Here is a 22,126-nt window from a genome sequence, read left to right on the forward strand (position 1 = left end):
ACCAGATCAGTAAGAAGTTCAGTAAGTATATACATCAGTAAGATCAGTAAGTATGTACATACTTACTTGGGGTTCCTTTTTGCATAGCTTTGTGAAATGCATCACAGAATGGAAGCAAACACTCTGTGGTTCTGCTGAAGTGTTAAGGAAGCTCAGGTTACTTTGTTAATGGCTTTTAGCCCATCTGCATTGCTGAATCTGGTGTCTCTGATCTTCCTCTTAACAATGCTCCATATATTTTCTATGGGAGTTTGATCAGGTGATGTTGCTGGAAATAACGGTACTTTATAAAGTCTGGGCAGGTGTCAAGTTCTGCTGGAAAATGAAAATTGCATTTCTACAAAGCTTCTCAGTAGACACCAAAATTGTCAACTAGTTTACTAGGCTGTTCTAACTTTGGACTGCATAAACACAGTGGCTTAAAACCAGCAGATCACATGACTCCTCAAATTAACAGACCAGAAACTTCATAGACCTCAACCAGCATGGATTCTGAACCTCTCCACTCTTGCTACAGCCAAAGCAATGTTTGGACCACTGAGCACCGATTCAGTCCCATTTCTCCAAGGCGCCAGTGAAACACTGCTGATCATCATCTAACTGGCTTAAAATAAAGAATGCAACAGAGACAGCCCATATCCTGCACACATCTGTCCAGGATATGACTGTGTGTTACTGTATGTTCTTGTAGGGGACCACTACAACAATTTTCACAAGCAACGGGGAGGTCATTTGTGGAAAATGAGGACATTTCCTGGTCGTCATTTTTTATTTATTTACTTTTTTTCAATTGTACTTAGCTCTACCAGTAAGGTTTAGAGAGGTATGGTGTGCATAATGTTTAAGATTTAGGACTTGACTTAAAGTTTGGGAAAATGTGTAGGTTAGGTATAAAGTCTGTATTTATTTGTTTTATGTGTCAGATGTGACACAGCTGACATCAACCCATTTTTAGGGTGACATGGTTACATTAACATTCAACGTGTGTTGTTTACGTGTGTAGTGAAAGTTAAAAAGAAAAGATAAGAAGTAAGCTATAAAGCCTTACAGGCAGATTTAAAGATAAACATAAATGCTTACTTATTGAATAGAAATTTAAATTTACATGTTTGTGTCATACAGCAAACATGATTCAGTACTTTTTTTTCATAAAATGTTTTCTTTCAGAGTTAGAAATCAACCGTGTATGCAGTTTTTACCAATGCAATTTAAGTGAACATCTTTTTTGTCTTATAATGTAAAAATATTTTGTTTGTGTTGAATTTCAAACAATACAATGCAGTGGGTCCAACAAAGCTACAATGGCTGAGTCCCCAAAATATAAACACCACACAAAGGTTAGTTTATGGTTTTTAACTGCTTGGCTGCCATTAATTAATAGAAATAACCACATGGGATGTATCGCACTGTGTGCAATGGATCCTTAACGAGTTTTTAAAAAAAATCAACTTTAATAATTTATTGGAATGGACGTGTAATCAAGGTTGACCTTGAAGGATGTTTTGAAACAAGAAAAACAGACAACCAATCTCTATTTATCATACTCAAAAATAGCCAGTAGGTGTCGCACAAAGTTCAGGTGTAAGGATGACAATAGGCGTACGGAGCTTCAGCCACTTAACTCTTTATGAATAATATCCGCATACGTTTTCATCAATCCATTTTTTTTTCATCTTATCGTCGCTGTTTGATCCGCTTAATTTTAAGTGTTGTTTTTACTGGACTCCAACAACGACCAGCAAACGCTCGCTGCGGATATTCAGTAAACGTTGAATGGACGTTTTCTGAACCTTCAGTAGATGATCGGATGGATATTAAAAAAATATCAAAAACTGGGTTGGTACGCCTCAGCAGGATATCGGACGTCCCATCAATTTGTGGATTTCTGAAGCCGTTAAATCAGAGGACCGGGGCCTGACCTCTTCGCAGCAATAAAAAAAAAAAAAAAAAAGCAGTATAACCTGCTGCGAGCCGCTGTCAGATCGACCGCTCCATTTGCGCAACTGCACATCCCTCCAAATCAAAGACAGAAGGCTGCAGCAGAAACGAAAAGCTGCCGGAGCTGCCGCATAGAAAGGTGGAGAAGAGTGCAGCGGACCCAGAGGGATGCGTCTTCACGTGAAGCAACGATAGGAGTAGAGGGGGGGGGGAAGCAGCGAGAAGACAGGGATATTTCTTTTGTTGTTGCTTGCATCACTAGAAGCAGCAGACAAGGAGATGATGATGGTGATCATGGTCGGAAGGGGATGTTGCAAGCCCAGGTTAGGAAAGCGCGGAAACAGGACGGGGATCTTTCCGTCCCTGTGCGGGATCCTGGCGTGCGCCGCGGTGCTCGCGCTGCTCTTCCTGGACATCATTGAGACGTGGGTCACCTCGATGGGCATGAGCAGGGCGGTGGAGCCGCATGTCGCCATCGTCTCGCCCCAGAGCCTACCCCCCTCCAGACCTGAGGAGTTTCTGCTCATGCCCAGCCCGCTTGTGTGCCAGCGCGCCAAGCCTTACCTCATCACCATAGTGACCTCAGCACCTGCCAATCAGCGGGCTCGTCAGGCCATCAGAGACACCTGGGGCGGACAGATGGAGGTACGGGGCCTGCGGGTCATGACCCTCTTCATGGTGGGCGTGGCCTCTGACCCCGGCCTGGGAAAGCTGCTGATAGAAGAAGCCAGGGAGAAAGGGGATCTGATTCAGGGCCGGTTCTTGGACTCCTACACCAACCTTACCCTGAAGACCCTGGCCATGCTGGGCTGGGCCCGTAGGTTCTGCCCTCAAGCTCACTTCATGGCCAAAGTGGATGATGACGTCTTCTTCAATCCCAGCGTTCTTCTGCATTTCCTAAACAAAAGCCAGAACCCTTACGAGCAAGGGGACTTGTACCTGGGTAGAGTCCATCTCCATGTGGCCCCAAACCGCGACCCAGACAGCAAGCACTACCTCCCATCAGGGGCCTACCCGTTGTCTGTGTTCCCTGACTATTGCAGTGGTACAGCCTACGTCTTTTCTCGCTCTGCATTGCTCAAAGTTGCCCTTGCAGCATCAGCATCGCCTCTGTCCACTCCTTTACCCCCCGAGGATGTGTTTGTCGGCCTCTGCGCCTACGCTGCTGGGGTGCGGCCCTCACATTGCCCTCTCTTCGCCGGGGGTCCACCTGTGCCATACGGACGCTGCTGCTATCAAGCTATGGTGTCCGTCCACCAAATCACACCCAAGGAGATGCTGGACTACTGGAAAGATGTCCATTCATCCCCCACCTGCTCTTGGCTGAATCAGCGAGCTTCTCTGGGGATGTGCAAAGTCAGGGCGATGCTGGGCTCAGCCCTGGGCCTGGAGAAATGACCGTGACTGCTATTAGGAGGTTATAGGACTCACTGGCGCTCTGCCTCGCACAACTGTTCTACAAGCTGTGAATCTACCTGCACTGATAGCATTTAGGCTAATTGTCATCATTAGAGCTTTATTTTTATAAGAACGTCAATTTATTTATTCATTTTTCCCCCCCCCTCAGAAAACAGGATAATTTCAGGTTTTCTAAGTCTTTGTCTCACAGCATCTAGCTTTGACAACATGCAGCTGAGAAACAAATTTAAGCATGCTGCTTAGACTTAGACTTAGACTGACTTTATTGTCATTTTGCATGCATATACAACTGCTCATGATGAATGCACATAGGTGATAGGTATTTTCTTTTCGAACCTAAATAAAAGAAAGAACCACAGACAACGTATATGAATTTTATGTAGAGCTTTTGCAAAAGGAGAAGGCTCTATCGAACTTCTCCTCCGAGCAGTTCTACAGAGCGTTCTGATCTGCTCTGACAAAAACTTCTGTTTTTATTGTCAAAGAAGAACTGGCAAGGGGGCAGTCAGGAAAACAACAGAGGTCGTAAAGCTTCTAACCCAAACATCTAACAACCCAGTTCCAGATGTGATATCTGATCAAAGGTCTGAGCCCGGTTCAAATCTCGGTCAGTACTGTCAAGAAAACAAAATACGACTGCTCACAGGTAGTTACTAAATTAGGAGGTGTTCTTGTAAAAGGATTTAAGGTCTGAGAAACTTAGTGTTATCTATTTCTCGTAAAGTTGAACAGACAGTAGTGACCTCCAGGTCATTTAAAGAAGAGAACACTTTAAACAGAAAATCACAAAGATCTATAGACTTAATGTGAACTAAAGTAAGAATAAAATGATAATACCAAAAAATCTCTAACAATAGGAGAACTGCTTTCAGACTCCGACATCTGAGTCTGATATCAAAACGCCAAGACAAGCAGTCTGTTACAAGCTGCTTTAATTTAGAACTTAGTCTAAAAGCCTAAATGCATGTATTGCAAAAATAATACCATTAGATTCAGTTCCATCAAACAACACAAATGAAGTTCACTGGAAAAATACTGCAAAATAGAAGTTTAATTTATAACCCTTATTGTCTGTATGACACTTAAATGGTGGCACTTAGCAGACTGATAAAAAGTGAGGTTTAAATGATCAGTTTCTGTGACTGAAAGTGATTCATCTGATAGCTGTCTCACAAATGAAGAGCAGCACTATACTGTTAACGGTGAAATAATTTCACTAAGGATGTGCTACAATTTTGGCGTGCCTTGTTAATAAAAATAAATGTTTATTATGAACTGTATTATGAACAGGATGTATACAATTCCTGAGTGTTTTTCTGTCTTCTTTTTCTCACTCAGGAAATGTATGAATCAAATTCTGGCACCAATAAAGGATCACATGTGAGATGAAACTGGTCTGCGTATTTTCCTTTCAGTTTCTACAAATCAACAAGATCAAAGAATCCTGAGTGATTCTGAAAATCAAGCTCCAGTTAACACAACTTAACCATGACCAGAGTATGGATGGCATCAGTCAAGCTTAGAAATATTGCTTCAGGCTGCATAATCCCATGATTAACCAAAGGCATTAACCCTTTTGTAAATAATTAGCTATAAATGCTTCTTTGTGCTCAGAATAAACAGTTCTTTATCAAACATTTTGTTGTGGTGAAGTTAGCTCTACTAACTTTTTATTCATTTCGCGTCTTTCATGCAGTTTTGGTCAAAAGTTATATAAATAGATAAATATCAGTTTGGGCTTTTACTGATCTATTTCCTCTGCTTCTTTTTCTTGGATTACTTATTTTTTCCACATAGACCCAGGTTGATTTGGATAGCTTTTCTCCACTGAAATGAAAGAAAGAAAGAAAGTTTTCTTCCTTGCATGTACACAAGTTATATCTCTCGGATTTCAAAGTTTATTTTATCATTCAAACCACTTCAGAGAATAAACAGAATAAACATGTAAAATCTGAAGAAAGCTTTTCTTAGCTCTGTATATTTCCAGGCATGTTTTTGAGAGAAAGCGGGGCTATAAAACTTAACATGGAGCCTACTGCCAAGCATGCTGGTGTAATGCTATCACAGCATTACCCTGTGATAATCATTCACTTTCTCTTATTGCACTGTAGGGTACATGGAATATGAAAAGAGACAGATAAACACTAAACACACACATATATACAGTATATATATATATATATACAGTACAGACCAAAAGTTTGGACACACCTTTTAATTCAATGAGTTTCCTTTATTTTCATGACTATTGACATTGTAGATTCACACTGAAGCCATCAAAACTATGAATAACACATGTGGAAATATGCACTAAACAAAAAAGTGTAAAACAACTGAAAATACCCCTTATATTCTAGTTTCTTCAAAGTAGCAACCTTTTGCTGTGATTACTGCTTTGCTCTGCATTTTCTTGATGAGCTTCAAGAGGTAGTCACCTGAAATTGTTTTCACTTCATAGGTGTGCCCTGTCAGGTTAATAAGTGGGATTTCTTGACTTATAAATAGTCATGAAAATAAAGAAAACCCATTGAATTAGAAGGTGTGTCCAAACTTTTGGTCTATACTGTATATATATATATATATATATATATATATATATATATATATATATATATATATATAGAGAGAGAGAGAGAGAGAGAGAGAGAGAGAGAGAGATACTGTATATATATATATACAGTATATATATGTCAATGATTAAATGTGTCACAAGTGCCAGACAGACAATGTTATTTTAAGAGTTTCTTCCGCCTTCAATTCCCCACTATGTTGAAACTGTCATGTGGTTTACCAGGACATACTTGTAGGTTTCAATGAGAGGAAGCATTTTATAAAAAAAAAAAATAAAAAAAAATCAGCAACTCTCTAAAAGGGCAGAGATTATGAGAAACTACAATTTATACAACATAAGTTTGAAAGGTTTCCTTTCTATGAACAGGCAGGTGTGGTTCTGGTTCAGAACTGTACATGAAAATACAACATGCAAAACTTATGACTGAGTCAGACAACAAACATTTATTCATTTTCACTGATCAAGCAGACAACTGTACAACTTTTGCTTTCAAAGCATTTGAGCAAGGTGGTGAAACATGTTCATTTACCTGTCAGAGATGCTTCAGTAATGAAAGCAACCAAAGTAACTTGCCCAGGGTTATTCACACCCCTGGCAGGTTTAGGTTAAAGTCCTCATAATTTAATTCTTCTCACTGGCAGTATTAACATTTTCGAGTGGCCCAGATAGAAATCATATCTGATGGAGAATCTGTGGAGGGAGCTTAAAATTAGCGTTATGGAAGGGAGACCTTCCAAACTAAGAAGACTTGGAATTCATCACTATGGGCAGAAGTTCAACATACCAACATAGACATGCAAAAAACATGTCAGCCGTTATAAGGTTTTGATTACTAAAGACAAAAAACGTTTTCAATTTGTCACTGATGAGGGTAGAAATGTTTTTTTGACATGCAAATTTATTTTTTTTTAGCACAATTTGAATAAAAACAGCTATGCTATTTTGATACTGCCTACTTCAGAAGTTTAAAGTCTTTTAACATGCCTGTCTCATTTCCTAACAGATACAAAGTTCTTCTAAATCTTCCAGAAGTTTGAATCATGTTGGACTTAACTGAAGAAGCTTACAATTTGATAATTTTCTGTCAAAAATCTAAAGGTAGTTTTAGGTGCCTGTTTTATAATATTTAAACAGAATCCAAAAGACATTTGTGAATTTAAATGGATTTACAGTATCATTTCCTTGAACGTCGTTATTTTCTTGCATTTATCCTTTTAAATTGTTGTGACGTAACACTGCACAACAGTATGCTCATTTTTTTTCTATAAAAATATGAAACAAATTATCTCAGCAAAAGAATTGACAAGGTCAAACATGCAGGGAAAGTTTTTATTAGTACTAAAAGAAGAATATGGGTGACTGCTGTTATCCACTACATGATCACAAACAGGATCTGCTTCAGGCTACAGTCAATAAGTGGAACAGACCAACCGGTGCTCTCAACATTGATTTTATGAACTGTTTCCCCTCAGAACCCAGGCAGGATGTTCCACCCTGTAGCTGTCCACAACAAGAACTTCTGCTTTCGATGTCCCAGCAGACCACTGAGTCCTAAAAAAAAAGTTTCAACATGAAGGTCAAAGATCCCGCCCACTGAACGTCACTGCGTTTGAGTTGCACAAAGAGTCCTTTTCTATTTTTTGAATCTGTCCAGAGCAGATCTTTTTCCAGACAGTGCTGCTTTCTTCTCCTTCATCCTGTTTCGATCTTCCTCCAGTTTCATTCTGTCCTCCACAGTTTTTCTGATAACGTCCTGCAACAGCCAGCAAGCATAAAGGATTATACACACTCTGGAGGTGGTTTTAATGACATGAACAACATCTACAAAAAAAGGTGATCACAAAAATTATCCTTTGATAATGAATCAGAAATGTAATATTGTTGAAGGGTCTGGTTAGATTAAGAGGAATAAACCTTTTAATCAGACTAAAATTCCCATACCTCAGCTCCCATATCTAAGGTTGTTGACAAAGAAACAGATGTGAGGCCTTTCTTTAACACAATGTAACACAGTAAAAAAGGACTTGGGACACATCTAGATACAGCAGCTTTAAAAATATACCCACCTCTTAAAGTTTTTCTACATTTGTTGAATTACAATCACAAATTTTAATGTCTTTCACTGTGATCAACACAAAGTAGTGCATAATTGTGAAGTGGTATATAAAAATCTGAAACATGTGGCATGCATTTGTATTCTCCCCCTTTACTCCTACACCCCACAATTAAAAGTAGGTGCAACCAGCTGCAGTTAGAAGTTGACTTGCAGGTCATTTAAATCTAGCTATTCTGGGAAAGTCTCAATAAAAACTTTCCACGTTGTTTCAGACTCTGTTTTCCACTGTTTGACGATTTATGTACATAGGTTGATGTTAAAAGTATAAAATATCAGTAACTGTAAAGGGAGGAGAGAGACAACAAACAATGGAACAATATAATGAACAACTGATAACTGTGAAAAATGAGGAAATGTTACAGGGTCAACTTTAAGGAACTGCTTACCCTCTGGTCCTCATGGCCAACTTGCCTCTTCCGCCTTTCAATACCAGCAGCAGAACTGCGACCTTTTTTCTTATGTTTCGGAACAAATTTCTCTTTGCCAAGAGGATCAAAGCCCTGAAAGAAAAGGCTTATGCTTTAACAAACTGCACATTATACACCTTCAGTGCAGTAAATCATATCAAGAGTTGCATCTAAAAAAAAGTCTACCAACTGACCAGAGCTTCGACTCTGTCTTGATGCCTCTGCTCAAAGGTAGCACGATCAACATGACCCAGCTCTGAGGGGTCCAGCGTAATGAGTTCAGGCTGAATCTTCTCCAGCAGAGCCTTGACCTCCCACTCCTGTCTCTGCTTTGCACTGCGGTATGGATTTGCATCCAGGCCGTCAAAGTTAGGCTCCCCAGCCCCTGTGATCGTAAGAAGGGCAAAAGCACAGTAAACAAACAACTTTAGGAAAGTTTTTAAAATAAAATAGAACAATATTTCTATTTATATCCAAAGTAAATTAACTACAATGCTATTGGTAAAACATTATAGAGTAATTTTGTGCTGCAACAGACCAAATAATCAAAGAAACTAGTGCAAAGTTTGGTCTTTACATTTTCTTATTGACATTGAAACTTTATACTAGAAAAAACTGAAGGATATACTAGAAAACTATATATTTTTCTAGGATGAAACATGCATCCTTGCTCACAAGAACGTAGAAGCATGGGCAATAATGTTTTTGTCATTTGATCACAGAGATTATGCAAAACCCCATTGCAATGCTACCAATACCCTTCCAAAAACAGATTTTAGGATTCAAAAGTTTTAATGCTTCCTGAGGCCTTCAGAGCATTTGTGCATAAAAGCTCAAACACCGCAGAGGTTATGTTTAACTGAAAGCTACAAAGACGAGCTGACCTGGTACGAGCATGCTGGTGAAACCCTCGCCATGTCCAACTCCAAGGACATCCTCAAAGGGGCAAAAGCCAAGTCCCCAAACTGATCCTCGCACCCGGTGAGCCATGTAGGGTTTAGTGACTGGTGTGCTCCACACATCCCTGTAAACCTGGAGGGAGAGACTAAAAAAGTTACCAACATTCACTGAAAGGATCTATAGATTACTTTCTAAAACAAAAGAAAATTCAAGTTCTGAAAACATCCTGCTAAATAATCCTGCTCCTCTAGCAGGAAACAGAAATATTTAAATCAACTCCACCAACTGTGATAAGAGGAATCCTCAGATATCTAGCAAAAATTATCCCAGGAGATTAATGATTACTATAACAGTGCAGTTGTCCTGCAACATGTAAAGAGATAAATAAACCAAGAGGAGGTATGTATAATATTAACCAGGTCTGGAACAGAAAGAAAAGCCATACAAAAATTAAAACTTGTACACCAAATTCTTGTTTTAAGAAATTATTGTAGCAGTTTAGAAAAAAAGATTTTAATTCTGTAAAAACATTTACAAGGCATCAATAAAGAAAAAAAGAACCCTCCTCTTGGCTTTTATTGGTTGTGTGGTTGCCATCTGCAATGTATTTCTGCGGATGGCAGTAGGAGTACTTGGAGGAGGCAAAGGAGCGTCATTTATTCACAGATCATCTGTCTCATTCTATGCTGTCACAACACAGTGACGGTGGCGGTTTTGACAAATATTTGAAAGCATATCTCTTATAAAAATTACACACTGCAGCTTTCACAGACCACTTCTTAAAACGCCGCAGTTTCCGACCCACATCAAGATAGTGAAGGCCCATTTCCTTGCAATCAGATCGCTATCTCTGCGGTAGGTGATTTGCAAACAGTCACCTGAACAATGTCCCCTGTGGCTGCAGACAGCAGTCCTCTCTGGCTCAGAGACAAACATGAAGCTCCAGTAGGAAGGAAGTAAGACCTGAGGGGCTTGAAAGCTCTGATGTCAAAGACTTTCATTTTTTTATCCATTCCAGATGTAATCATGTATCTGCCGGAAGACACAAAAAAAAGCCCTGAAAGTCATCATGAAAGGTTGCTTTCTGAACAGTTGCCAAATTACAATGCAGATTAACATGCTGATGGTGTGTTGACTGTCATCTCAGTTTTTTGTGTTTTTGCTGAACAATTTTCACATCAAATTGTTGGAGGCAATAAAGGCAAAGCAAAATACTTATTTTTCTGTAAAGAGAGCTGTCAAATATAAATGACGAAGGAATAAACACGACAAGTATTAAACACAAAAAGAAGGCACTAAATGCCATTTCTACTGCAGCTATTGTTACAAGCATTTACAAACTTTTAATTCAAAATTTTTTCGATAAGAAATCTAGCAACTTGCATGTGACTCACGTGCCAGTTTTGTCCACAGTAACTGAACGGACGCCACCCTGATGACAGAGCATTTTGACCAGGGCTTCTTTCTGATTGGGTGACCAAAGCGTAACTGTGCCGTTGGAGTGGCCGAGGTGGATGACAGCGTTGTGAGGGTTCTGGCACATCACATCAAGCCGGCCGGTCTTGGTACAGATGGCTGCCACCTCCTTTCCAACGGACACATCCAAGTACTGGAGGAAGCCCGTTGCACTCTGCAGGCAAGAATGAGCAAACTAGAATAATTTGGGGATAAATGGGTTCTAACCAATAAAAACATCCATTAGAGACCAATTCTGGTATAATAGGGGATGCATAATGTGTCATCATGCATCCCCTACACAAGAGAAAATTAATCTGAAGAATCACCTTAAAGGCAAGGTATTATGTATTTTCCAGACATATTGTGCCATTTTACAGCACAATCAAATAACTACGTTAATTTTATAAAAGTGATTGATTGATTGATCAAGTATGACTTAAAAGAAATTTGACTTCGTAATTTGACGCCACTTTACAAGTTCTAAGCATGACGTTTGTTGTGATTTAGCGCAACAACACGTTTCTAAGCTGAATGTGAGAAAGTTGAAGAGGACATGAATAGGCTTACAATATGTTGCACATTTGGGACGATAAGTAATGTCAAGTATGAGTAATCTACTGCAGGGAAGCTCCACAGCGCATGAATAAACATGCTGCATGTTCACAGAAAATATTTCTCCCTACACTTGGGACAGGATATTTGGAAAAGCATCTGGCCAAACATCTGGTCAGACACAGCCCCGGACACAGCAACGCCACAATTACATTTTTGAGCTGCTGCAAACTCTGGCTATCAGAGTGCATAGACAAGCATGATTGACAGAGGCTAAGACCCTCCTCCTGGCTGATTGGTTGTTTCTGATCAAGTGTTGCACTTCTGCAGTTATCACTGGGAGATGCCAGAAGAGCTAGATTTTTTCACAGATTATCTGTTTTATATGATACTGTCACGACATAATGACAGTTTTAGCAAATATGTCAAAACATATTTTTAATAAAAGTTACTCTTTGCTTATGCTAAAGCTGGTTCACCACAATTTAGCCAGCCACAAAAGCTAAGGCTACCTAGCAAGGCCACCGATGACAGCGGAAAAAAGTTTTTCTTCTGTAAAGGTAAGTTGTGTCTCCACCATTAGCAAATTTAGAAGCGGGTACACGAAGTTGATTGACAAAACTAACACACTCCTCCTGGCTGTGATTGATTGTTTTTGACCGGGTGCTTTTTTTTGTAGACTACAATAGTAGCAGTGGGAGGAGATAGATTTTTTTTCACAGATTATCTGTCTCATACCATACTGTCATGACATTGTGGCAGTTTTATTAAATATGAAAAAACCATATTTTGTAAAAACTACGTACTGCACTTGTAAGGAGGGGGAGGGGTATTATGCAAAATCAACTTTTTTAAGCTTCATGTTGTAATTGTAACCCAGGGTAAAAACTGCCTTAGTCCCACCCTTGCTACTTCATTGGTTAGAGTGACAGTCAGTCACACAGTGCAATCAGCCAATCACTGCACCTGAAGTAGGTTTTTCAGGCCTGCTCCAGCTTTCCCAATCAGCTGTGAGAGGGAGAGCTGGAGACAAAGGAGTTGCAGGTTTGTGCTGTCAAACAATTGGTTCTTTCTTTGTTTGTATGTATGCACTTTGTTTAAAAAACTCACAATATAAACCATGTAGATCTGAATATCCAGTGAGCTTGGAGCCATGAAGCTGCCATGCACTGATCTTTAAAAGGAATTGGTGAGTAGTGAACATGAATGTTTTGTTTGGTTGACATATTGATGGTGATAGCCAAATTGTGTAATCATCAAACACACAATCTAACTTTTAAATGCAACATATGTGTTTAAGATGATGTGATAAATGTTAAATATCTTTATCTTAAATAATTGATTGTAGATATAATTGCATTTATTTATGTATAATTGCATTTATTTATGTGTACAACGGAAACGAGTCTAGTTAACTAGCAGGCTGGTAATTGACTGGTCCTGTTTATTTTAATACAGGCCAGGTGATTTCCCCTTTTTGGGGTTAAAGGATGGCGAGCTTCTAAGATCTGGCTGGAGCCAGGAGAACCGAATTTCACTCCATACTGGTCTGGTAGGAGTTTGATGGTCCATGAACTTTCCCCTCCTTCTCATTACACAGACACACTACCCATTATTCACCCTTTTCATCAGAGCTGAATTGCGCTTGGACATTTTCCCTTAAAGTTTCTGGATAAACAAACTATGGACTTTTAAATGTGTGTCGGTCAGACACTGTGTTGACCAAGCGGGGAAAAGTGAAGGACTCTGTGCACATTAGAACATCAACTGCAGTATTGTGTATATATTTATTGTATTTTGGTTTCCATGTATGTTTTGTATTGTTTATTTAATTTTCTTCTTTAAAAAAATACATAGTATTGAAAACGGTTACTCTCGTATTGTTTTATTGATTTCTGACGACAGCTCCAGCAGACGAATTTAGTTTTCTGATGTCAGAAGCTATCTAGTCCTTCAGTGCATTAAGTACTGCTACATTATAAACATCAAATAGTGCTACATAATGTTATTGCATCATCAAAAACATACCAAGAGTGTTGCTTTGAATCATTCATGCATGTTTGATAAAGCCTTGAACCTCCCATGGCAGCCATTCGGGTGTGCCTAAACGCTTATGGATAGGAAGCACTTATTCTCAGTCCTCATCAGACCTCCAGCTCCACAGAGCAGCCCTCCCCCACATAGCGCCACCAGACTACTGTCAGCAGCAATTTGCAAGCACCTGGTGGAACAGCGTGTTTGTTGAGCCTATACAAACTATAATCCCCCTAAAGGATGTACAGCATTATGGGGAATATTGTGGTGATGACGTGCTGAAAGGCTAGTGTAAGAAAACGGTAGGATGTTCCTAAAGAGATAGAAAATTTCAAGGCAACCATTCATCCTTTTACTGTCATTTTACTGATAAGGTCTTTGTTTTATACTGTATCACTACGTCACTACACTTGTTCTGTAATCCCATTTCTCTGCTGTCCTTTCATGGTTTATGTGGCTCTGTAACTACCCTCAAGATGGATAAAAGATGTAAAAATGGTGGTTCAACTTCAACCACACCATTTAGTGGTAGAACCAATCAGCTTAATCCATAAAGAACACGTGGATGAACATATGAAGTACACACTCAAAAGCCAGAAGGAGGCTTCTGACCACAAATGCTGCTTTGAGTTAATGAAACTCTTCGGTCAATATTCGAGGACTCTGATTACGTTTTTACGATTCAGAACTCTGGCTTTGTTTAGACCGTGATTGGGAAACTGTCTTAATGGAATGAAGTGGATGTTCCTACACATTTTCTATAACAAAACTCCATACATTTCCAGGCTGATTTTTTTTATTCTAAGCATTCTAGTGTGCATAGCCTTATCACTAAATGTTTTTGAGAAAGAGGAAACTGAAAAAGTCATAAATATAGCGACAACATGGATAAGTAAAAAACAGTGCTTCTTTCGTCCTGATCACAGCTACACTCATTGTTAGAATAATTATGTTTTGTTATCATTCTTACATAAGTAGTTACCAGTTTGTTTTTCATTTAAAGGTTTAGTATTCACACCCCAGAGAGGAGGAATTTGTTAAACCGTGTGAAAGACAAAACTTTGCTTTTCCCTAAACCTTGAAGCTGCAGCTGCTTCTTATCTTGGGATATTCCTTGAACTGCTTGTGTGTAGAATGTAGTTCTTCCTTGTTTCAGAATAGCCACCCCTTGATTTATAACTCTCCCACATTCCATTCTGACTCCCTTTCTTTCTCCTTTCTTAATAAAAAGATGGGCTCTGCTATAGGAAATCAGAACGCATGGTAAACACCTTGGAGAAGTGGTTTGCTATGCTTCCTCCTTCTGCAGAAGCTTGGTTGAAAACTCATAAACGTTGTCTGTGGTTCTTTCTTGGTATTTAGGTAAACAAAAATACCTATCACTCATATCCTCTGCTCAGTCATCAACTCAGCCATGTTTCTTCGCTCTGCCCACTTTGCTGGAATTTTCCAAAATTTGCCAGGGTCAGGACTTATCTTTCAGAGGAGTGTTAGTTACACTTTAAAGCACATTTGGTTAACTTTGGTGTCTTTATTTTAGTGATAAAATGAATCCTAATAGGTAAATATTTAGAGTGGATATAATACAAAATCCACATTTTGCATGTTTGTTTTTACTTCCAGTTGGATCTCCACTGCTTCTAGACACAGCCCAAGTGCTTTAAAAAACCCCCCACCACAGTAGGTTTGGTCAGCCGATTTTACCGCTGTGTGTGCTGTACAATGGATGAAGGAGGGTTGTTGACCATCATCCACAAACCACTAGCTGCATTTTTGTTGTTTATATAGGAGGCTCAACTTCTGCTTTTCAAACATTGTAAGTTTGTTTAATTGTGCATCTGCTTGAAGCCATTTTCATTTGCAAGTTTAAATGTTGAGTTGGGGGACGTGGCCAGCAGCAGCACAGTTGGATTTAAAGTGACAAGAGGCCCTAAAACAGCTCATTCTGAATGGGGCTCAAAATAGGCAGTACTAACCAGGCTAAAATCTCATTATCCAAGAATGATTTTGTGCAAAAAAATTTACATACATGTTTTGTATAGCCTATAGACAATTCATAACCTGTTGGAGGAAGGAAAATAGGTCACCTATAAGATAAAAGTTTGTTCTGGCAAATTAAAAATAAAGTAGGTGAATGTAATATAAACCAACATAAATCCACTACATTTATTAAGCTTTATTAGATTTTTTCTTTAGAAAATAGAAAAAGGGAAAAAAAAATCTACACTGATCCAGACAAGAACCAATATATAAAGCTTGAATAAATGATGGGCAAGAGGTTAAACTCACCGCTGTAGCTAGGAGAAAGTGGTACGGGAGGAACTGCATTCGTAAGACGTCGTTAAACTTACGAATGCAGTGCAGCTCTATCCCATTGGAGTCGTAGATGTAGAGCCACTTCTTCTGAGCGACAGCAAACATGTGTTCAGTGTGGAGCCACCTAAAGAAACAGAGACCAAACTCTGTAAGACTCGGCAACACACAATGTGAATATTTGTGCACAGTGCAAATGTTTTTGTTTTTTTCTTTAAACTTACTTGACATCATTGACAGACTCCATGACGTTTAGCTCACACATGAGCTGTTTGGACTGCCAGTCTACACAAGCTACATGGCCTCTCCTTCCACCCAGCAGCAGATGGCTGAAGCAAAAACAACATGACATCATGAACATTGATCAGGACGAAGGGAGCATTATGACTTTCAAAATCCCCAAAAAGCTTTCTGGAAAACAAACAAAAAAAAAACGGATCCTAAATTTGATTTTTTTTTTTTTTTTTTAAATAATTTTTTTTGTTGCAGCCATCCAAGCCGGGCCGTAACATAAGACATACTGTATATATAGACATATCTGTTTTATTTCCTTTGTAAATTTTTGCACATAGCAGAATGTGCTATGGGCAAATGATGGCACATAGTGCAAGAAGCACATGCACCTGAAAGGACAGACAACATGGGTGAAAGCCACAAAGAGCAAGAAGAGTTCAAGCAGACATCAGTTTGTACAGTGTTTCTATGCATCAAGTTGTTTTTTCTGTTCCTGGGGAAAGTTTTTACTCATCTGTGTGTGTGTGTAAAGACAGGATGTGGTTAACTGTGAAGTACTATATAAAGGTTGTGTCCAACTTCCCTTTCAGGGCCCTGCTTCTCATTTGCAGCTCATCTGCTTCTGTCTTCGAATAAAGGACATTTCTGAACAGTTTTCTCTAGCCTTTATAAAAGAATTTCCACAACATTGGACAGGTAGTCCAATCATAATTTTATATGCAAAAAATTGCATTTTCCCGAATATAAATTACATTTGTTACTCTTGTAAGAGCTTTGAGGTGATAAATACGACAAACAAAATTTCAAAGTTGAACATGCTTGAGCTTTTAAAGCAGGCGTCAACACTGACCTAAAAAGATGCCGAGTTGTTTAGTTTAAAATATCATGGTGGTGACTGTAAGAAAAAAAGTGTATATGAATCATAAATACCTCCAGGCTGACAATTAAAATGTTACCAGCAGCTCTGTTGTTATTGTCCCTGTTCATGCAACATAAATCATGTCTCATAAACCATAAGCCCAACATCGAGTATGCATGTCGATACTCACCGTCCTGTTCTGCTGTAATCCAGGCGATATGGACCAAACTGACACAGTTTTAGATTAAAATACTGTAAAGAGAGTTAAAAAAAAATAGAGTTAGCAGGACTGGGAAAAATGTAATGAGAACCATCCTTTATCCAAATGTGGTTTGGTGCAATAAAATGTATTGTACAATGCAAATGGCATTGAAACAGTTTGATTAAACTAAAGAAAAGAAATAAATGTAAAAAATAAACTGAAAATGGCTTGCTTTCTCATAGTTTTAGGTCAGTTAAGATTGCTCACATTATTTCAATCTTTCTTCAAATTCAGATATTTAGGTAGATCTCCAGAAAGCAACCTAGACATGTTGGGTGTCCGTCCACGTATTTCTCACTGCTGTATGTCAGCACTGGTGAAACAAATTTGTAGGTCACCTTGCTCACACACTTTTTCAGCTCTCTTGACAGAATTTTTACGAGTCAGAAGTCAGGGGTTTTGGTCGACTGCTCCCGAACACTGACTGTGTCAACCACAAGCTACTTTTTAACACATTTTGGGACTACACTTTGAGTCGGTGTCCAACTTACTGGTTAACATGAGATGGTGCATTAGCATTTCCACTGATGTCCTTCTCTCATGATGCCATTTATGTTGTGAAGTTCACCATCCCTTCTTGTGGCGAACACGCTTTTTGGACTTGCAAGCTTTTAACTTTCTCCTCCAAATTTAATGATGCTCATTAGGACCAACTACTTTAATTTCTGTTTCTTTCAACCACAAGTGCAAGGAACACTTGCTTCTTTAAGAATATTGGAAACCACACGTGTACCTCTAATTAGCATGAAAGTTGTGAAGAAACATAAAAAGTAATTATATTCTCATATGGCTACATTTAATTCTTTAAATGCATTGCAATCTTAAATCATGTTCATTTCTGGATGTGAAGAAAGTAGAAATTACTCACTTGTCTTTTTGACATTTAACAAACAGAATTAATGTTAATCAGAACTGACCTAAAACAGGAAACATTTAGGCTAATTTAATATCAGACTGTGAGATAAAAAGGTTGTGCTTTTTTATGCAGAATATGCAAATATCTGGTTTTTAACTGTGTGACTAAAACCAGATAGTCAGTGTATTGTTTTGTAGGTGTTTAGTTTGTGTGCAAAAAGTCTCTTTGCCATTAAAGTTTCCAGCTCTCCAGTGCCCCCTAGTGACTCTTACACCGAAACAACAGTTAGAAACAAAGAATCAAACTATCTATAATAAAAAAATTATTTATTCTTTTAGATTTTTAGACTTCTAATACAAGTGATCCTCAGATTAAATTTATACAGTATATTTTGGCATGATGGCTATTTATGATTTAAAATTTTTACTTATATTTTACACAATTATTAAATCATTTCCTCTCATTGAATAAAGTTAAATTGTCTTTTAGTAACAAGCATAATGGTTTGATGAGTTATGGTATAAAAACTAATTATGGTTATCTATTACAAACTTCTATATGTAAAAAAGAACTTTACTTCTGCATTGAGTTTTTATCAGAGTAATAGCTCGTGTAAAGCCTTTGTACCTTTGCTCCAGATGTAATGTCCACAGCATCAGCAATATCCTCCTGTGAGATCATGCACGTATCCTCATCTTCATCTCCTTCTAAAAAGCTGACATCAGACAGAGAAGTGGTTTAAAGTGAAATGGCTTCATACAGCAGTTCTTTCCAAAATAGTGCATTTTTTTTCAGAGAAAGTTACCCTGCGTCTTCTGGCAGCAGGAAGTCAAATCGAGCAGCTTGTTTCTGGGCCATTTCTGAAGCTTCCTCTGAGCGAGTGATGATGTCCTTCAGCTTGTAATGGTGCTGATGAGGCTGAAACAACACCAGAGAAGTACAGAGATGAGGTACAAGGACAGCCAGCTGTACAAAGAGGAATCAGTTTGTGCACAAAGGTGCTTACCTTCTGAATTTTGCCTTTTCTCTTGAATTTCTCAAGCTTGTCTTTCGGGATAGGAGCAGGCCCGGGGAAAGGGTCAGATTTCTGAAAGACAATAAATTACAAAGTTATAAAATTATGTCTTTATAAATTAAGTCAAAATGGGGGGTACAAATATTGTACGCAAGAGCCATTTTGCTACAACAACGTTTCAGGATGTTCAGCTAGGCATAATCTTTATTGTAAATTTAAATCACTGGTAGCTTTTCCAGTGCCATAAATATCCCATGATATTTATGGGACAGTTGCGTAATAAACTGATAACAACAGCCAGTCAGTAACAAGATTATAATAAATTACTTAGCTACTTTCCACATACTACGGCTGCACAGTATATTGCAAATTAATTGTTACTGTAATATTATTGTATGCATTATGCAAATTGCAAAAAAATTGCCTGGGTAAGTATTAGCTAATTACCTAAATTCCATACACTCAGACAGTCTATGTCTGCAGTATACACTTGTTTAATGTGACATAAAAGACAAGAGATGATAAAGTGGTCAAATCATTAAGAAACTACAGCAGACATCGGCTAGAAGCAACTTAATAAAACCTTGTTGTTGAGATAGAAATGTTACTAAATCTCTCATCTTAAATAATCCAGAAGCAGATTTGTAAAAACCATTTTAAACTGTTTTTGTCCTTCAACGGAAGCCCATTAAACCAATAAATAAATAACAAATATGGATAAACAACATATAGAGTAGGACCAGCAGAGATTGTTGACTGTTTTTTTTTAAGGAAACTTTAGAGATTTGGTTGTTATGGTTTGCATTTATTCTAAGTTGCTAGAAAGAGACATCACATGACAGGCAATTAGTTGTGAAGTTAATGAAGGCTAACTTAAAAAAATGAACCTAATATGCAATAGATTTTAGCCCTGTTAAAAATTATCTGCAGTCATCATTTCAGCCATCTATCATGTTAGTCTGATTTGATTAGAAAAGCAGAATGTTTCCTCCAGAAAGGAATGGTGCTTGGAAATGTTACTCGTTCTCCAGTGACATAAAGAAGCCACTTCATTCTAGGAAAATATTAAATACTAACTTATATTCTGCAGGAAGAACCAGAATTGAAATGCAGAAGACCACGAAGAGACATTTTTCTCCAATGAATCCCCTTCAGATTGTTTGGGGGCATCTAGGAAAAGGCTTGTCTGGAGAAGCAAAGGCGGATGTCCAGTGTAATGCCCATCTTGAACATGTTCTAAGACAAATTTTGCCAAATATCCAGGAACAAGTTAGTATAAAATTTTTCTCAAACACGATGGAGCTGCATGTCACACGTTAAGGATGAAAATGAAGCAGCTCAGGTAATAAGAGAACAGTCAGGAAACTACTCAAAAAGCCAATAGAGTAAATCAAACAAACCAGACAAATTCAAAGTACTGATCAAGTAAAAAGGGATTATCAACAGACAGAGTTTAGCCCAGAAGCTAGGACACCTTTATGACAGGATAGAACAAGACAGGATTGATTAAGAAAAGAAGACACTGTTAATAAAACCACTTTGCATAAACTTTACTGTATTTTCAACAAAAGGCACAAAACCATGTAAACATCTGGTCAAATGATCCAACGTTGAAGCAGCAAATGTGTCTCACAAACAAAAATTAAGTGTTGACTTTTTGGCTAAAATAACTAACCATGTCCAGGTAACAGAAATAATTTAGCAGTTTTATTCAAGCCTGGTTAACTTGATCTTCAGTCTAAGAAAAAAAAGTTTCTTATTCAATAATTCAATAATTCAATAATATCCGTTTGTTGGGTTAAGTTTGAAAATGATTGTCGAAATAAAAGCAACACCTTCACGCATCCATTCAATTTAACGAAAATAATACCAGATTACCAGAGGCAGTGTAATACTTTGAACAATGTTGTGATGGAAAACCTTGAGTCCTGCAGTAAATGTTATGCCACCAACTTGAGCGCTGTTGCAGACCAGACATCCTCTCAGAGAGACAGCACTCCTTGAGCAGTGCAAACATTGTAGTGTAACAGTTTGGAAGAGAGAAACATTGGGTTTGAGAAATTGTCCTATCCACCAAATTTCCCAGATCGCGATCTTGTCCAGCATTTTTGGGATGTACTAGACAAAAAGCTTTGACTTACTTACTTCACAGTCTACAGGATATGTTGCCAACATTTTAGTACAAAAAAACCACAGGACAGGAGGTACAAACAATTCTGGGCCTACTGGTTACAATGTTATCCTTCTTCATCAACTATTAATAATGTCACCTTCTGTAACAACAAAAACTATTTATTTGAAGCATTTTTGCACACGTTGATGATAAAAGGATCTTATATGGGCTGGATCTCAGTCAGTTTTTCATGCTCTTACCCCCGATATGACTTTCGTTTCACCGCCCGGCTGTTCATCTCGCTTCCTTTTCTTTTCTCTCTGAGTCTGTTGCTCCTTCTGCTGCTCAAGTTGTCCTTCAGCTTTGTTGTCATCTTTCGTTTTACCTCGTGTCTCCTGCCAGTAACGAACTGGAGGCTGATGGAAATGACCAAAGAGCGGCAGTTTAACAGCATTAGCTTAAAACGACATACAGTTTAAATCATTAATTTCAACACTGAAACAGGACTGACAGGGGGTAATTTGCAGCTATTATGGGGTTTAATTTAAAAAACCCCTCAAATAATAAAATTAATTCATACCTTTTTCTTTTTTTCCACGTGTGAAACATTCGCATCTGCCTCGCTGGGAGACGCCATGTTTGTTGTGTACGTTTTTGAAGTTCCTGTTGCGTCACTTCTGCTTCATCACTTCCGGATTTCTTGTTAATTGTTTTTCTATTTGGCACATTTTCTCAAATAATGTAATGTATAATTCTTCGAATTAGAAAAGCAGAACATTGTAAATAAATTACGTTTCTTTATTTTTTTTTTACATTAGATCTTTGCCAAACGTACACCCTGCTTTACTTACACTTCACTATTCATAAATTAATGCTGCTTAGATTTCACGATTATCGTAATGTTTTTTGTTGTTGTAAACAACAAACCTTCTACACTGAAAAATATCAATATTTTAAATGTAAAATATTTAAAATATGTAAAAACAATATTAATAGAATAATATAATCCAATTATTTGATTTTTAAATTATTCGGGTTGTGTTGTTGAAGAAGGCCCAAAATGTAAGTAAGAGCTTGA

The 22,126-nt window shown here is 38.1% G+C and overlaps 2 protein-coding genes and 1 long non-coding RNA gene across 3 annotated transcripts; 2 read left to right on the forward strand and 1 right to left on the reverse strand.

The window, feature by feature from the left end:
- The first annotated feature begins 765 nt into the window (after positions 1–765).
- b3galt4 (UDP-Gal:betaGlcNAc beta 1,3-galactosyltransferase, polypeptide 4) lies at positions 766–3,597 on the forward strand. The gene has a single exon (XM_028018089.1). It carries the CDS (start codon positions 2,218–2,220, stop codon positions 3,334–3,336), a length of 1,119 nt encoding a protein of 372 aa, XP_027873890.1. The 5' UTR covers positions 766–2,217; the 3' UTR covers positions 3,337–3,597.
- Positions 3,598–3,635: 38 nt separating this feature from the next.
- Positions 3,636–4,748, forward strand: LOC114144874 (uncharacterized). The gene is made up of 2 exons (XR_003595573.1): positions 3,636–3,669; positions 4,215–4,748. It is a non-coding gene; the product is annotated as an uncharacterized LOC114144874 (long non-coding RNA).
- Positions 4,749–7,240: 2,492 nt separating this feature from the next.
- On the reverse strand, positions 7,241–21,972 carry wdr46 (WD repeat domain 46). The gene is made up of 14 exons (XM_028033894.1): positions 21,629–21,972; positions 21,309–21,464; positions 18,927–19,007; positions 18,726–18,838; positions 18,548–18,635; positions 16,993–17,054; positions 15,934–16,038; positions 15,686–15,836; positions 10,747–10,982; positions 10,231–10,384; positions 9,337–9,484; positions 8,647–8,837; positions 8,432–8,545; positions 7,241–7,682 (listed from the first exon to the last, which is right to left on the reverse strand). The coding sequence occupies exons 1-14, from the start codon at positions 21,683–21,685 to the stop codon at positions 7,563–7,565; spliced, it is 1,776 nt and encodes a 591-aa protein (XP_027889695.1). The 5' UTR covers positions 21,686–21,972; the 3' UTR covers positions 7,241–7,562.
- Positions 21,973–22,126: the final 154 nt, after the last annotated feature.

Source organism: Xiphophorus couchianus, chromosome 1 (assembly GCF_001444195.1).
Source record: "Xiphophorus couchianus chromosome 1, X_couchianus-1.0, whole genome shotgun sequence".
NCBI lineage: Eukaryota > Metazoa > Chordata > Actinopteri > Cyprinodontiformes > Poeciliidae > Xiphophorus > Xiphophorus couchianus.